The following is a 14,641-nucleotide window of genomic DNA, read 5'->3' as shown; positions in this document are numbered from 1 at the left end:
CAGGGTAGCCCTTATAATTTCATCCAATTCTCTTCTTCACACCAATCTGTGGCTACAAGGCAATGCTAAATTTATTTCCTAGGCCACTAGTTGGTAGCAGAAGAAGCAGCAAGACTTCCTGTTACCAATTTCACAATATTGCTGCCCAAGCAAAAACTGTAATATCTCCTACAAAAGCCTAAAATGAGAGGACTATAAATCAACTTGACAGCATAGATCCGCAACAACAACCCTGAAGAGCTGACCAGAGCACCAGTTACTGTACAGTGAAACATTTAACATCACCCATGCAGGACTGCAAACTGGGCATGTTTCTCCAACCATTTAACCTGGCTGCAATAACCACATTTAGAGTGTAGACTAAATTTTACCATGATATGGTGTTTCTTACATTTCTGTCTCTCTCTATTACTAGCCAAAAAAGGACCACAATGTTTTAATATAGGGCCACAAGGGGGGGAGGGATGTTGGGGGCCTGGCAACCTTTTACCTAATAAGTTTGAGAGAGACATTCTAATCCACACCACCAGGTATGAAATCTGAAACATATACCTGAACTGAATCTTCAGTCCCTGTTTTGAAGTTTGCTTTTAACAAAGGAGCATGGCACAAGCACATCTAGCCATGTTTTTGGAACTTTTATGTTTCTTCTAAAACACCTACAATGCTGTGGTGCCCAGCCTGATGAAGACTCATACAGGGTCGAAAGCCAGCTTATTTTTGTAATTTCATAGTGGTGTAATCAAGGTACCATCTATTCTTGCCTTCAGAATAATAAAATAATGGGCTTGGAAGGGGCCTAAGGCCACTAAATTCAACCCCCTGCTCAATACAGGAATCCAAGTTAAAGTATATTTATTATTTATTAATTTAAAATATTTTACCCTGCCTTTCTCCTTAAAAAGCCCCAATGCAACTTACATTATTAAAAAGACAGTATTTAAAAGCTAAAAACAGTAAGTATACAAATATTTTAACATGTAACAAATATTATATTAAAAGCAGCAATATTATAATATAATATTATTAAAATATTATTATAATATTGCCTATTTTTAATAGTTTTAATGTTTTTAAAGTTTTAATATTGTTGTACGCCGCTCAGAGACCATTGGTAATGGCGCGGCTAAAAATCCTGTAAATAAATAAATAAACAAACAAAATATTAAACACAATTTAAAAGCAATTTGTGAGAACAACAATCTATTTTAAAAATCCCTCTCAAACTCTTCTCTTTATATCTGACAGATGGCTGTCCAGCTTTCTCTTGAACGCTTCCAGCACTGGAGTGTTCACCATCTCCCAAGGTAATTGGTTCCACTGCCACACTGTTACAATTAAGAAGTTTTTCCCCGAGAGTCAGCCTAAATCTGACTTCCCATAACTTAAGCCCATTATTATGTGTCCTGCACTCTGGAAAGATTGAGAACAGATCCTGCCCCTCCTTTGTATGACAACCATTCAAATATTTGAAGAGAGCTATCTCCCCTCATCCTTCTTTTCTCAAGGCTAAGCATACCCAGATGTTTAAGACTTTCCTCATAGAGCTTGGTTTCCAGTCCTCTCATCATACTTGCTGCCCTCCTCTGAATCTGTTTGTTCCACCAGTATTGCTGAGCTAAGTACCCCCATTTTGTAAATGTGCTTTTAGTTCTTTTTCCTAGGTGTAGAACTTTACACTTATACCTATTATAATTCATTCTGTTGTTCTCAGCCCAGCAGTTTGAATTTCATTTTTTTTATTTTGAATTTAATTTTTTTTCTTCCAGGATATTAGCTATTCCAGCCAAATTTGTCTCATGCACAAATCTGACAGAACACAGGATACAACAGTTACCTCAGTGTTTTAACTGTAGTTGTTAACATCAAAGGCAACTCCTCAGATTAATCTTAAAACTACTCACCTGTAAACTAATGCGAGTATATTCAACATGGTGGCAACGTCAGGGTGATCATGACCTGAAGTCTTCTCCAGGTCCTCAAGTGCTTGTTTACAGAGGGGTACAGCAACCTCATATCTACCTTGAGAGGCATACTGAATGACAAGATTATGAAGAGTCCTTAATCTTGCTGGAATCTCATAGCCACCCTGTTGAGCTGCAGCTGCTGCACTGCTATGTGGCTGTTGAACTGGGAAGAAGAAACCCTTTATCATAAATAAATATATGCAGTACATGAAAATCCATCCTGCCCCACTGCCATTGTGTAGACTGCAGCTAAGCTCAGGAAAACAAGAGGCAGAATGACATATTTCATTGTCTAAGCTACTTGAAACATCTCAGTACTTTGACTAGCGAGCGCTGATGCCACTGTACTACTACTCGCAGAAATCTCAAATTGAAATAAGGCCTTTGCTTGCTTGTCAACTCAATCTCCTGACCACAGTTTGATTGTTTGGGACAGGCCGTCTATATGGTTTTGACATTGTGCACAAATAGCCAGCAGCAGTGGCAGAATTAAAGATCAGCTGGTACTCTCGACAGAAATACACGAACAAGCACAATACTTTAATTTAACTTACTTCCCTGCCCTTGGTCATCTTCGTCATTGGGGAATAAGTCATCCAGTGGTTCTTTGGTAGAATCTGTATCTTTATCCTCCTAAACAAGCCCACAGAAATCACACTATTACACTTACTAAGTTGATATGAATACTTCCATCACATTCATGAAAAAACTGCAAAGATAATTTTCACAAATTAGGCTATTATTCCACAGGGTTACGAAGCAAAACTGTTTTATTTTAAAAATTATTAATAAATTTAAGGGGCGGGGACGAAAGAAAAAACAGGGACAAAACACTGTGGCGCTTAAAAGATAAAAAAATTGTTTCAATGTGAATTCTTATGGAGCAAAATCCCCTTTTTCACACACGAATGGATTCTGATTCAAGAAAGCTCACACTGATATTTACCCACTTCAAGCCAGAAGGTAATAAGCCACTGTTGTGATTCTTGGGGGTGCGTACTGGCTTGACTCCTATTCAAGAATCCCAGTAGGGACTCAATAATTCCCAATTAGGAGCAAGTGAATATCACACCTTTTGCTATCTGCCTGTGTAACAAAGCAGCAGGATTTCGACCAATGAAATAAATCTGTTAATCTTTACAGTGCTATAATATCTGTCCTTCTTTCTTTTCTCTTTTTTTCTCTCCACAACCTCGGAACTTTAATATATCCAACATGATGAGACAGACCAACATGGCTACTTCTTTGGAAACATTTATAACTGTGTTATCAACATTATTTTTAAGAAATACAAGAATTTTTAAAGTCTAAATTTATAACTAAAAGGACATCTTGAATCACTAAGCCTTCTTTTTCATCTAATCTGCAGCAATAATGACAACAAAGTCTGCTTCTTTCACTGCCACCATTGTACCTTGCAGTGTCATACAGGTTGTTTCCATGTGGTCCTAAATATTATGAAACCTAGATCTACAAGTGTAGAACTCTTAGTGGCCTCTTACAACCAGTCATTCTACTTTTTTTAATCACTCAAATCCAGGCTTGTGTAAAATTCCCTTTTGCCTGCAGCCTGTTGAAGCACCATTACCTCTCCTTGTTCAAAGCGTTTCCACTGGTGCAGCCTAATAATATGGGAAGCTCCTAAAGCTGTCCATCATATGACCTGTCTATTGGATGCCTCCCTAACCTGCTAATTCTATTGTGCCTGAATATGTTGTTTTATTACATACAGGTTACAATCAGTACCTCCATAACGGAGGAGAGTGATCCTGCAGTGGAGATATCCATTTTCAAATAGCCCTTCTGAAATCCCTCTGGTCTGTGACACTAACATCTGGATCCGAATTCTTTTTTTCATAGAATAAAATAATTCTGGAAAGGATAGTTTCATATTTTCTTGGATGAAGCAAATTATATCTGATTCATCTCCATCTAGCTCCATGTCTCCTTCAGGCATGGAACTATGATGGGCAATCTATTTGAAGATGAAACCAGAACATAGATGGTGTGTATGTACTTGTCCCTACTGATATAATTGGAAATCCCAGCAGACTTTAATATAACTGAATACAGCATCCTTCATGAACCATCTCAGACAATTATCACTAGCCTATAGTGGTTCTGTTCTTGACAGACAGGGTCTGAAAATATAATAATAGTTGTTTTTATTTTTATTTGTATTTTTATTGTGAACTATTTCAAGGGCTGTCAAATAAGACATAAATTAAAAAAACACATAACAAGAGATACTAGTATGCCATACTATGACATAGTCAGTTCTAGATTACTTTGAAACAGAAACAACTTTGTGGAAATCCAACAAGACTGCAAAATTATCCAGTCATTATTACTATTATATTATCTAGGAACTGACTACTGTGATAAGCAAGGCTCCATTATGCAAATGAATTATGAGATTGTAGTCTTCACACATGCCTACAAATTCCAAAAATCAAGTTAGCCTCAAGCACTATAAATATTTACTGGGTAATATTCTTCAATAAATAGAAGGTAAGTTTTAAAAAGCATTTCAATGTACAGTGGTGCCTCGCTTAGCGAGCGCACCGTATAACGACGAATCCGTATAGCGATCCCCTTTTTCGGGATCGCTATACGGAGCACCCAATCGCCGCACCTCGCATTGCGACGATTGGGGAGTCCGGCCGCCATTTTGGAGCCGCGTTCGGCGGCTCCAAAATGGGCGCTGGATGACCCGAAATGGCCCCGCGCGGTGTTTTCGCGCCCTCGGCAAGCGAGGGGAGGGCGCGAAAACGCGGCGCGGGGCCATTTCGGGTCCGTTTTGAAGCCGCAAAACAGCTGTTTTGCGGCTTCAAAACGGCCGCGGACGACCCGAAATGGCCCCGCGCCGCGTTTTCGCGCCCTCCCCTCGCTTGCCGAGGGCGCGAAAACGCGGCGCGGGGCCATTTCGGGTTGCCCGCGGCCGTTTTGAAGCCGCAAAACAGCTGTTTTGCGGCTTCAAAACGGCCGCGGGCAACCCGAAATGGCCCCGCGCCGCGTTTTCGCGCCCTCGGCAAGCGAGGGGAGGGCACGAAAATGGCTGCCCGGGGCCAGGAAACTTCTCTAAGTGGGAAGTTTAGGGCCGATTTGGAACGCATTAAATGAAGTTTAATGCGTTCCAATGGCTTTTTACTTCCCGCTTAGCGAAGATTTCATATAGCGAAGGTTAATCCGGAATGGATTAACCTCGCTATACGGGGCACCACTGTACAGGTACTTACCGAAGGAGATATATCATCATCGTATTTTTTTAGCTGATTCATAAATTCTAAGTGCTTTTTTTCTTCTTCCAGCTGAGCCACAGACTGTTCACTTTTCTGTAATTTCTGCTGGGTATTGGCTAGCTCATCTCTTAGCCACTGGTTTTCCTGGCACAGCCTGCGAACTTGAGCACGGAGTTTTTGCTTCTCTGATTCTACTGCGTTTAAGTGATTTGACAAGGCCATCATCACCTAAAAATCAACAGAGATTATAAATCTTATGTCTGCTAATTTCAGGATACTTGATATGTATAAGATTCTAGATTCTCTGCTATTCTACTGCACAACATTTTTAACTATTATAAACTTTCACAAGGCGAGGTAACATTTTACCACCACAAAGTGAATAACAATCACTTTTCATACACAAGTTTTACCTGTGCTTCACTAAGTCCCAATTCCAGCATTTCCAAGGACTTGCGAATCATATTTGATTTTTCTTCCACCAGATTGGTCTCGTCATCTTTCTTCAAACATTTCAGGGTCTCCAATAAACTTTGTAAGATGGAATTGTGCTCATTCTTCAGTGCTTCCAGTCCTTGAATCACCTGCTTTGTCTTTGAAATAATTTCATCTTGAGTAAGTTTCTCCAACTTGTCTTCCTTTAGATACACCATTGTGGACATGTTGTCATACATTCTGGGAAAATATAAAGTGTTATATAGAAGTTCATCATTTATGTATTAATCACAATTTTAGTAATTAATGTTTTTTACTTATTTCAGCTGTATTTCAACAACTGACCAAGACAATATGTTCTTTGGGCAGCTCACAAAAATATACTACATTAAATGACAGTATCACAACAGAGCAAAATAAAAATAGCATTAACAGTACAGAAAAAAACAGTCCTATAACAGAAATTTTATTGTATTAAAATAATATACCGGATGCCCAAATTTCAGTATCTTTATTATTTTTAAAAGCTCCAACAAATAAGGCCTTCATCTAATGAAAAAGAAATGTTAGACAAATGTCACACTACTCCATTTTCACAAATATATTCCATTGGTAAATATTTAATTGTTCCTTCCTCCTAACCAGACCATAAACCCTCACAAATATATAACTGAAACACATTACAGCAGGAAGGATTACTAGATCTTATTACAGCAACATCAACCAAAGAGTAAAATAGAAATGTTTTGAGAAGACCCTGAAAGGCTGCCAGCCTGAAGAACAACTTGATTTCACTGGAGGGGGAGAGAACTCAATAATCATTTTCAACTAAAGGAAAGCATGGGGAAAAATTCTGACCCTTGCCACCACCCTTGGGTTGCCTAGCAATAGGTGCTACCTCACACATCTTAATGTGCAAGTAGTGCTATAACAGGAAAGGTGTTATTTTGTGTCCAAGGTTATACAGTTTTACATGCCAATACCAAAAGCCAGATCAGGCTTACTGGCACCCAGGCAATCAATGCTTATCATAGTCAGAGAAGATGTGACACTCAGGTAAAGCAGTCCAGCTCATGGAGGCTCCTCAATCTGCCCAATTCTGTCAAAAACTATCATGATCTTCGCTGCATACCTTGACAGAGATGCTATTTATTGAATTTATTTGTTTATTTATTCAATTTCTATATCGCACTCTCTGACTAAAAGGTGGTATTGAATGGCACCATCACATGCTGTTGATTGACATCAAATTCTGATAATTTAGTTGGTTAAAGAGAACCCATTGGCTCTTCCCCTGTTATCTCTGAACACACACAACTACATAACAGCAAGAAATAATGGGGAAACATTTGTTACACCATTAGCTATCAAGCATTCCTCCATCATAGCAAGACAGAGCTCTAACTGAAAGGTTGTCTGCCTCTATCACTGGTGAGCTGGACTGGAATAACTGGAAGTGGACTGCAAATTAAATCACTGGAAGGTAGCTTTCTTCTTTCTGTCTTTTGTAAGTTCCTTTAAGAAGTCGTCTTGAAAAGTAACATACAATCACTTTAACAAAATGAACAAATACAAATGAACACGTATTTATTCACATTCTGAATCAAACACTGTGTAAAACCCCAGGCCAGGGCCAGGAAGCTTATGCAGGAGTGCTGTCGCTTCCGTCATGATCTAACGCAACTCAGACCTCCCCCTCCCCTTCCCCACTTAGAAAAGAGAACAAGCAGGTGGACACTAAGGAGTTGGAGAAGATGAGAGAAAGAGAGGGTCAGAGACACCAAGGGGTGGATACCCGAGATTTGTTACAAGTGATGAAAGGGTTAAACATATCAGGACAAGCTGGTGGAAATTTGGCGGGAAAGGAGGGAGGTTGGATAGAGGCGGGCGTAGGGGATATAAGGGAGAAGCGGGACGAGATCCCGGGCGGTTGGGAGAGGATATGGGTCCGAGACCCATGGACAGGGAAATGGGAACAAGTGAAGGTTCCCCATGAAGAGGCAGAAAGAAGGAGGCACCAAGGACAACAACCCCGTCCATCTTATTGGGGAGAGACCGAGGCGAAAGAGTGGAGGCATTGCCTGAGAGAGGAGCGGGAGGCCGTGGCAAGGGAAATCGAAGCCAAGAAAACATGGCATCTCACAGAGCTTCAGAAGATGGGGGTCTTCCCGGACCATGGCTGGCCAGTCCGGGAGAGAGTTCCCTGTTCTGGGGCTGGAGCGGAGATGAGGAGACCCTGCCACTACTAGGTCCCGAAGGCGACGACGGCGAAGCACCGGTCACAGAGAAGGTTTTATCTGGGCCGTGGAACTTTGATGAAACTAATCTCTTTGTTAATAATGTTTGGACACCCTTGCAATCGAAGTTCAGAGAGCAAGAGACTTTAAATCCCGTTCAAAGAGATGTTACTGTTAATGTTGGACTGTTAATAAATGAAGACAACGTTGAGGAGTTAAAACCGTCTCATGCTTTATTGAGTGTGACCGAAGCCCATAATACTGAACCCTCACACACTGCAATGCAGAAAATTCTTTCCCTACTCTTTTTAGGAGACATCGCTTGTGCAACCCTACTCCTTCAGTGTCTGTGAGCAGAAGATCCAAAGTATGCCGTACTCAGTAGAACATCCTGTGGAAGAAAGTGGAGACTGTGTAGTAGGAGAATTAAATAAGTTAGATGATGAAGGAGCTGGAACTACTAAAGCTGTGGAAGTGTTTCTGGCTGAGGGTAGATCAAAGGATTGGGGGGAGGAGCTAGATGACTGGAGATGGGAGGATATAAAAAAGGAGGGAAGAAAAAGGGAGAGTCAGTCACCAGGGGAGGAGAAAAGTGTACAAACGGATGAGACTGGAGTAGAGAGGGATAGAATTGCCAAACTGATAAAAGACTTCCCTAATCTAATGAAAGAAGATGGACTGTTGCCTGTGCCACTGGAACTGAAAAAGAAGAATCAGGGTGAGCCAACGAAGGGATGGAGTCGGGAAGTGGGTTTGATTACTTGGGTGTCAGAAGCCAGTGAGATCCCATGTGGGGCCAGTCCTTATCTGCCCAGATTGGAGGGTTCGGTAGTGAAACACCCATGTTGCAGGACCACTTGTGTGGTGTTGAGCGCTCCAATACAGAATATGATGTCAACCTCCCTCTCTGAGGTGAAGAGAATGTAAACATTGAGAAGCCTGTTGATGTTGTGAAACCAAAGAAGTATAACTTGTTGACAGAAACTGATTTGTTGGACCCGTTTGGTCTTGGTTTACCAGATGTTAATTGTAATAAAACAAAGTTATTTGGGACAGTAATGTCTATGCCTTCAGTCATTCCCGCCGAAACCCTGGGCCCACCTACATTAGTCAAAGAACCCAATCACAGTGTCCAAGAAGACAAAATTGAAGAGAGTATGAGAAGTTCTGTTTTCTATGTATTCGCGAAGGCTTTCACAGCTGGGATCTAATGATTGTTGTGGGTTTTTTGGGCTCTTTGGCCGTGTTCTAAAGCTTGTTCTTCCTGACGTTTCAATAGCCTCTGTGGCCGGCATCTTCAGAGGACGGCACTCTGTGCTCTGGTGTAGTTTGTTTGGGAGCGGAGTATTTATGGCTGTGAGAAAAAGCCTATTCGCTTGTATTGGTCTGGATATTTACCTTAGCAACCTACAGGGCTTCATTGCAGTCATGTTTGGGAGAACCGTGTATGGACAGTAAGCTGTGGCTATGGGAAGAGAGACTAGCCATAGGTAGCAACAGTTACAAGCTTACACTAGTAAATATCAAAGAAAACTATTAAGCTTTCACTACAGCTCTGTACTCACAAGAAAATCAATTCTGCTTAAGCTTTTTTTTAATCAGAAGAGGATACTGATTCATCAGAAACATCCACATTTTCCATTAGGAAAAAGGATAGCTGTCAAGCAGTGAGTCATGGGCTTCTAGTAATTCTATAACAAGCATGCAACTGAAAGAAGTGGGCAAATGAAAAGGAAAAACAAGGTATATTTTCTGTAAAATAAAAGAAACCAAAGATAAAGATTAGGAGTGCTGAAAGATCTATGGGAGAATTGCTTACCAAGATAAAATACAGTGGTACCTCGACTTGAGAACGTCCCTACATACAAACGATTCGAGTTAAGAATGGCTCCGTTTGCAAAAAGTTGCTTCGACTTGAGAATGTTGCTTCGACTTGGACTTAAGAACCAAAAAAAGAAAAAAAAACTTTCCTGCCCTTTTTTTTACCCATGTTCACCTTAGGTCAAAAGAAGAAGAAAAAATAAAAAAAATTCACTCCCTAGTGGTAGATATGGATTAACCGGCTTTGCATTAGTTCCTATGGGAACTGATGCTTCGACTTAAGAACAGCGCCTCAAATTAAGAACGAAAAACAGCAGATACGGATAAATGGTTTTCAATGCATTTCTATGGGAAATGGTGCTTCGACTTAAGAATGTTTCGACTTAAGAACACAGTCCCAATATGGATTACGTTCTTAAGTCGAGGTACCACTGTAAAGATAAGTGGAAACAATATACAAGTACAGAAGAGATGCAAGAATGAATATTCCTTCAAAAAGCAATCTTTTGATCAACACTCTACAGTTTTTAAAAGTGAGGTAAAAGTTGCTTTCAAACCACATGGAAGAAATAAATCACCAGGAATAGATGAAATATCAACAGCACCCTTTCAGGCTACAGAGTTCGAATCAAAATCATAACAAGAAAACACAAACATGGAAGACAAAACAATGGCCCTGTGGCATTTACCCCGTGGCTTGTTTCCCCAAACCTAGAGCTCACAAAGGTATCCCAACATACCCTTTAACACGCTGCCACCAGTTAATCTCTTTATCAACCTATATTTCCTATGAAAGACTAAGGTCCATTCGGTACTGAACTTTTAAACAGAAACAGGTTTATTGATTACAAGTTGTTTCAGGAATAATTCTTAAGCACCTTCTTAAAGTTACACAAAGCTTCTGTATTTTACCTCTTCTATCTTAATCAATACAGGTGACATTCTGACTAATCACTACTTAAACACTCTCTCTGCCTCCAACTCCAAACCCTCTCTTCTCTGTCTCTGACTGAACTGACTTGCCTTTCACTCCATTTTCTCTCCCTGACTCCCCCTCCCTTCTGGTTTCTCTGGCTACGCCTCCCAACAGCTCCCATTGTTGCAGGCCAATACCATTTTCTATATAGGAAGACAGGGTGTTTGCTACAGGCCCACACCTGGAAATATTTACCATAAATTTAAATCTCAAAGAAAATATGTGTCAATATTATATTAGAAATTAGCAAACATCAAAAACAACTATTAAGCTTTCAGTGAGAATTCTATACTAGAGATGGGGTATTTGTATACGAATACAAATATCCCCGTACAGGTGGAAATAACAAGGATCTGTCTACTCACAATTTCGCCACTGACGCAAGCTTGTCAGACCTTCCTATTGCGCCCTTGTCCGTAATCGATTACCCAGTCATGGCAGGAGGCAGGATGACAAGCCTCTCTGCTAGGTCGAAGAGTGGCTAATCCATTGCAGAGAACAGCGCAATAGGAAGCCTCTGCAGCGCCGGCGGCAGCAGCAAAATCGTGAATGGTCAATGGACCGGACCCTCATTAGTTCCACCTGTATGGGGATAGGCCATGAGGGCGAAGGCCAGGTCTGTTTGCATGGATGCCTTGCTGATTTTTTTTCCCTGGGCTTTCTTTTTGTCTCCTGACCACATGGCCTGGGGGTGGGGTCTAGGGGTGGGACTTCTTGCTTTAAAAGAGCGTGTCCCAGGACCCAGGACCCTTTTCCCTAGGAAGCTGGGCTGAGGGCGAAGGCCAGGTCTGTTTGCATGGATGCCTTGCTGAGTTTTTTTTCCTGGGCTTTCTTTTTGCCTCCTGACCACATGGCCTGGGGGTGGGGCCTAGGGGTGGGACTTCCTGCTTTAAAAGAGCGTGTCCCAGGACCCAGGACCCTTTTCCCTAGGAAGCTGGGCTGAGGGCGAAGGCCAGGTCTGTTTGCATGGATGCCTTGCTGAGTTTTTTTCCCCTGGGCTTTCTTTTGTCTCCTGACCACATGACCTATGGGTGGGGCCTAGGGGTCGGACTTCCTGCTTTAAAAGAGTGTGTCCCAGGACCGCGCGCCTAATGGCGCGCGAAATTCTCAAATTTTGTATCTGGCCTTAATATTGTAAATAGGAAAGCCAATTAGATTTGTATAAGCCTGGGAGTCTGGAAAGTTTTAAGGATCATATCGTACTTTTGCACTGTTAAAGAGCAGGCCGGGTAGGTGGGGCTCGTCGGCCATGGAAGGCAGCCCATCTAGGAGAAGGAAAACTCCGATTTCAAACCTCCACTGCCTTGTGGCTATATCCACTCATGGAAAAGGCTTCAGGAGTTAACCTCGAGGCAAAATCCGGAGCTGGAGTCCCGAAGGCAGCATGTGTCGTTCTGCCAACTCCTGCGACATTGCTGGAACCAGCTGTATTGGCTCTTGCCTTTCCATTGGATCATTTCAGCAATGTGGAGAGGGGGGATCTGCTGCTTGGGTAACAGCCTATCCTCCACATTACCTTACCCGGGCTTCATGTTCTGGAGAGGACACTCCTCGATTCAGAGCATGTTACCATAGTCTCTTGAGACTCAAGGATGCCTATGATGGGGATATTCGTATTCATATACGAATATCCCCATCTCTATTCTAAAGCAAGAAAGCAAAGTGGCTGTCCAACGAGGCCTTAGAAACAGCAGAGAGGAGAAGGGAAGCAAAATGCAAGGGAGATAGGGAAAGTTACAGAAACTTGAATGCAGACTTCCAAAGAATAGCAAGGAGAGACAAGAGGGCCTTCTTAAATGAACAATGCAAAGAAATAGAGGAAGATAACAGAAAAGGAAAGACCAGAGATCTGTTCAGGAAAATTGGACATATTAGAGGAACATTTTGCGCAAAGATGAACATGATAAAAGACAAAAATGGGAAGGACCTAACAGAAGCAGAAGACGTCAAGACGAGGTGGCAAGAATACACAGAGGAATTATATCAGAAAGATTTGGATATCCCGGACAACCCAGACAATGTAGTTGCTGACCTTGAGCCAGACATCCTGGAGAGTGAAGTCAAGTGGGCCTTAGAAAGCCTGGCTAACAACAAGGCCAGTGGAGGTGATGGCATTCCAGTTGAACTATTTAAAATCTTGAAAGATGATGCTGTTAAGGTGCTACATTCAATATGCCAGCAAGTTTGGAAAACTCAACAGTGGCCAGAGGATTGGAAAAGATCAGTCTACATCCCAATCCCAAAGAAAGGCAGTGCCAAAGAATGCTCCAACTACCGTACAATTGCACTCATTTCGCATGCTAGCAAGGTTATGCTCAAAATCCTCCAAGGTAGGCTTCAGCAGTATGTGGACCGAGAACTCCCAGAAGTACAAGCTGGATTCCGAAGAGGCAGAGGAACTCGAGACCAAATTGCTAACTTGCACTGGATTATGGAGAAAGCCAGAGAGTTCCAGAAAAATATCTACTTCTGCTTCATTGACTATGCGAAAGCCTTTGACTGTGTGGACCACAGCAAACTATGGCAAGTTCTTAAAGAAATGGGAGTGCCTGACCACTTTATCTGTCTCCTGAGAAACCTATATGTGGGACAGGAAGCAACAGTTAGAACTGGTCATGGAACAACTGAGTGGTTCAAAATTGGGAAAGGAGTACGACAAGGCTGTATATTGTCCCCCTGCTTATTTAACTTATATGCAGAATACATCATGCGGAAGGCTGGACTGGAAGAAACCCAAGCCGGAATTAAGATTGCCGGAAGAAATATCAACAACCTCCGATATGCAGATGATACCACTCTGATGGCAGAAAGTGAGGAGGAATTAAAGAACCTTGTAATGAGAGTGAAAGAGGAGAGTGCAAAAAACGGTCTGAAACTCAACATCAAAAAAACTAAGATCATGGCCACTGGTCCCATCACCTCCTGGGAAATAGAAGGGGAAGATATGGAGGCAGTGTCAAATTTTATCTTCCTGGGCTCCATGATCACTGCAGATGGAGACAGCAGCCCTGAAATTAAAAGGCGCCTTCTTCTTGGGAGGAAAGCGATGACAAATCTTGACAGCATCTTGAAAAGCAGAGACATCACCTTGCCAACAAAAGTCCGAATAGTCAAAGCTATGGTTTTTCCTGTCATGATGTATGGAAGTGAGAGCTGGACCATAAAGAAAGCAGACCGCCGAAGAATTGATGCCTTTGAATTGTGGTGCTGGAGGAGGCTCTTGAGAATCCCCTGGACTGCAAGGAGAACAAACCTATCAGTTCTAAAGGAAATCAACCCTGAATGCTCACTTGAAGGACAGATCCTGAAGCTGAGGCTCCAGTACTTTGGCCATCTCATGAGAAGAAAAGAGTCCTTGGAAAAAACCTTGATGTTAGGAAGGTGTGATGGCAAGAGGAGAAGGGGACGACCGAGGATGAGATGGCTGGACAGTGTCTGCGAAGCAACCAACATGAACCTGACACAACTCCGGGAGGCAGTAGAAGACAGGAGGGCCTGGCGTGCTCTGGTCCATGGGGTCACGAAGAGTCGGACACGACTAAACGACTAAACACACACACATTCTATACTCATAAGGAAATCAACTCTGCTAAATGTAATGAATTTCCAGCTGGATTCATGAAATGAAGAGGTACTAGAGATCATACTGAAAATATATATTGACTATGGATACTACTGAAGAATTTCAGAAGAAATTCAAATTGTGCCTTATAGAAAATCAAACTGTGCTTTATAACAAAGCCTTTGACTCAGAAGATTAAGACACACTACGGATTGTTCTAAAACAAATGCACAAAATTTGATAGCATTCACATGAAATCTATGCTCTCTAGGCCAGTGGTACCTGTCTTTTCAACACCGCAGATGGGTTTAGCGTGCATGTGGTGAGGGTGGGTAGGTGCGCGCGCATGAGTGTGTGTGTGTTGAGGAGTACGTCTGTGGATAGGGGGCATCCATCAGTGC

General features: G+C 42.0%; 1 protein-coding gene across 8 annotated transcripts in view; it reads right to left on the bottom strand.

Annotated features, from left to right (window-relative positions):
• Positions 1 to 14,641, bottom strand: part of KLC1 (kinesin light chain 1) — a 71,251-nt gene that overhangs the window by 37,820 nt on the left and 18,790 nt on the right. For all 8 annotated transcript variants that reach the window (XM_020808957.3, XM_078383824.1, XM_078383825.1 and 5 more), the window contains exons 2-5: positions 5,623 to 5,884; positions 5,207 to 5,437; positions 2,522 to 2,600; positions 1,905 to 2,130 (exon numbers count right to left, since the gene is read on the bottom strand). In XM_020808957.3, coding sequence (XP_020664616.1) covers positions 1,905 to 2,130; positions 2,522 to 2,600; positions 5,207 to 5,437; positions 5,623 to 5,883 — 797 coding nt within the window. In that variant the 5' untranslated portion in view covers position 5,884. The remainder of the gene's footprint in view (positions 1 to 1,904; positions 2,131 to 2,521; positions 2,601 to 5,206; positions 5,438 to 5,622; positions 5,885 to 14,641) is intronic.

Source organism: Pogona vitticeps, chromosome 1, assembly GCF_051106095.1.
Source record: "Pogona vitticeps strain Pit_001003342236 chromosome 1, PviZW2.1, whole genome shotgun sequence".
NCBI classification, from domain to species: domain Eukaryota; kingdom Metazoa; phylum Chordata; class Lepidosauria; order Squamata; family Agamidae; genus Pogona; species Pogona vitticeps.
The sequence above is the reverse complement of the archived record's forward strand: the minus strand, read 5'-3'. Positions and strand labels throughout refer to the sequence as shown.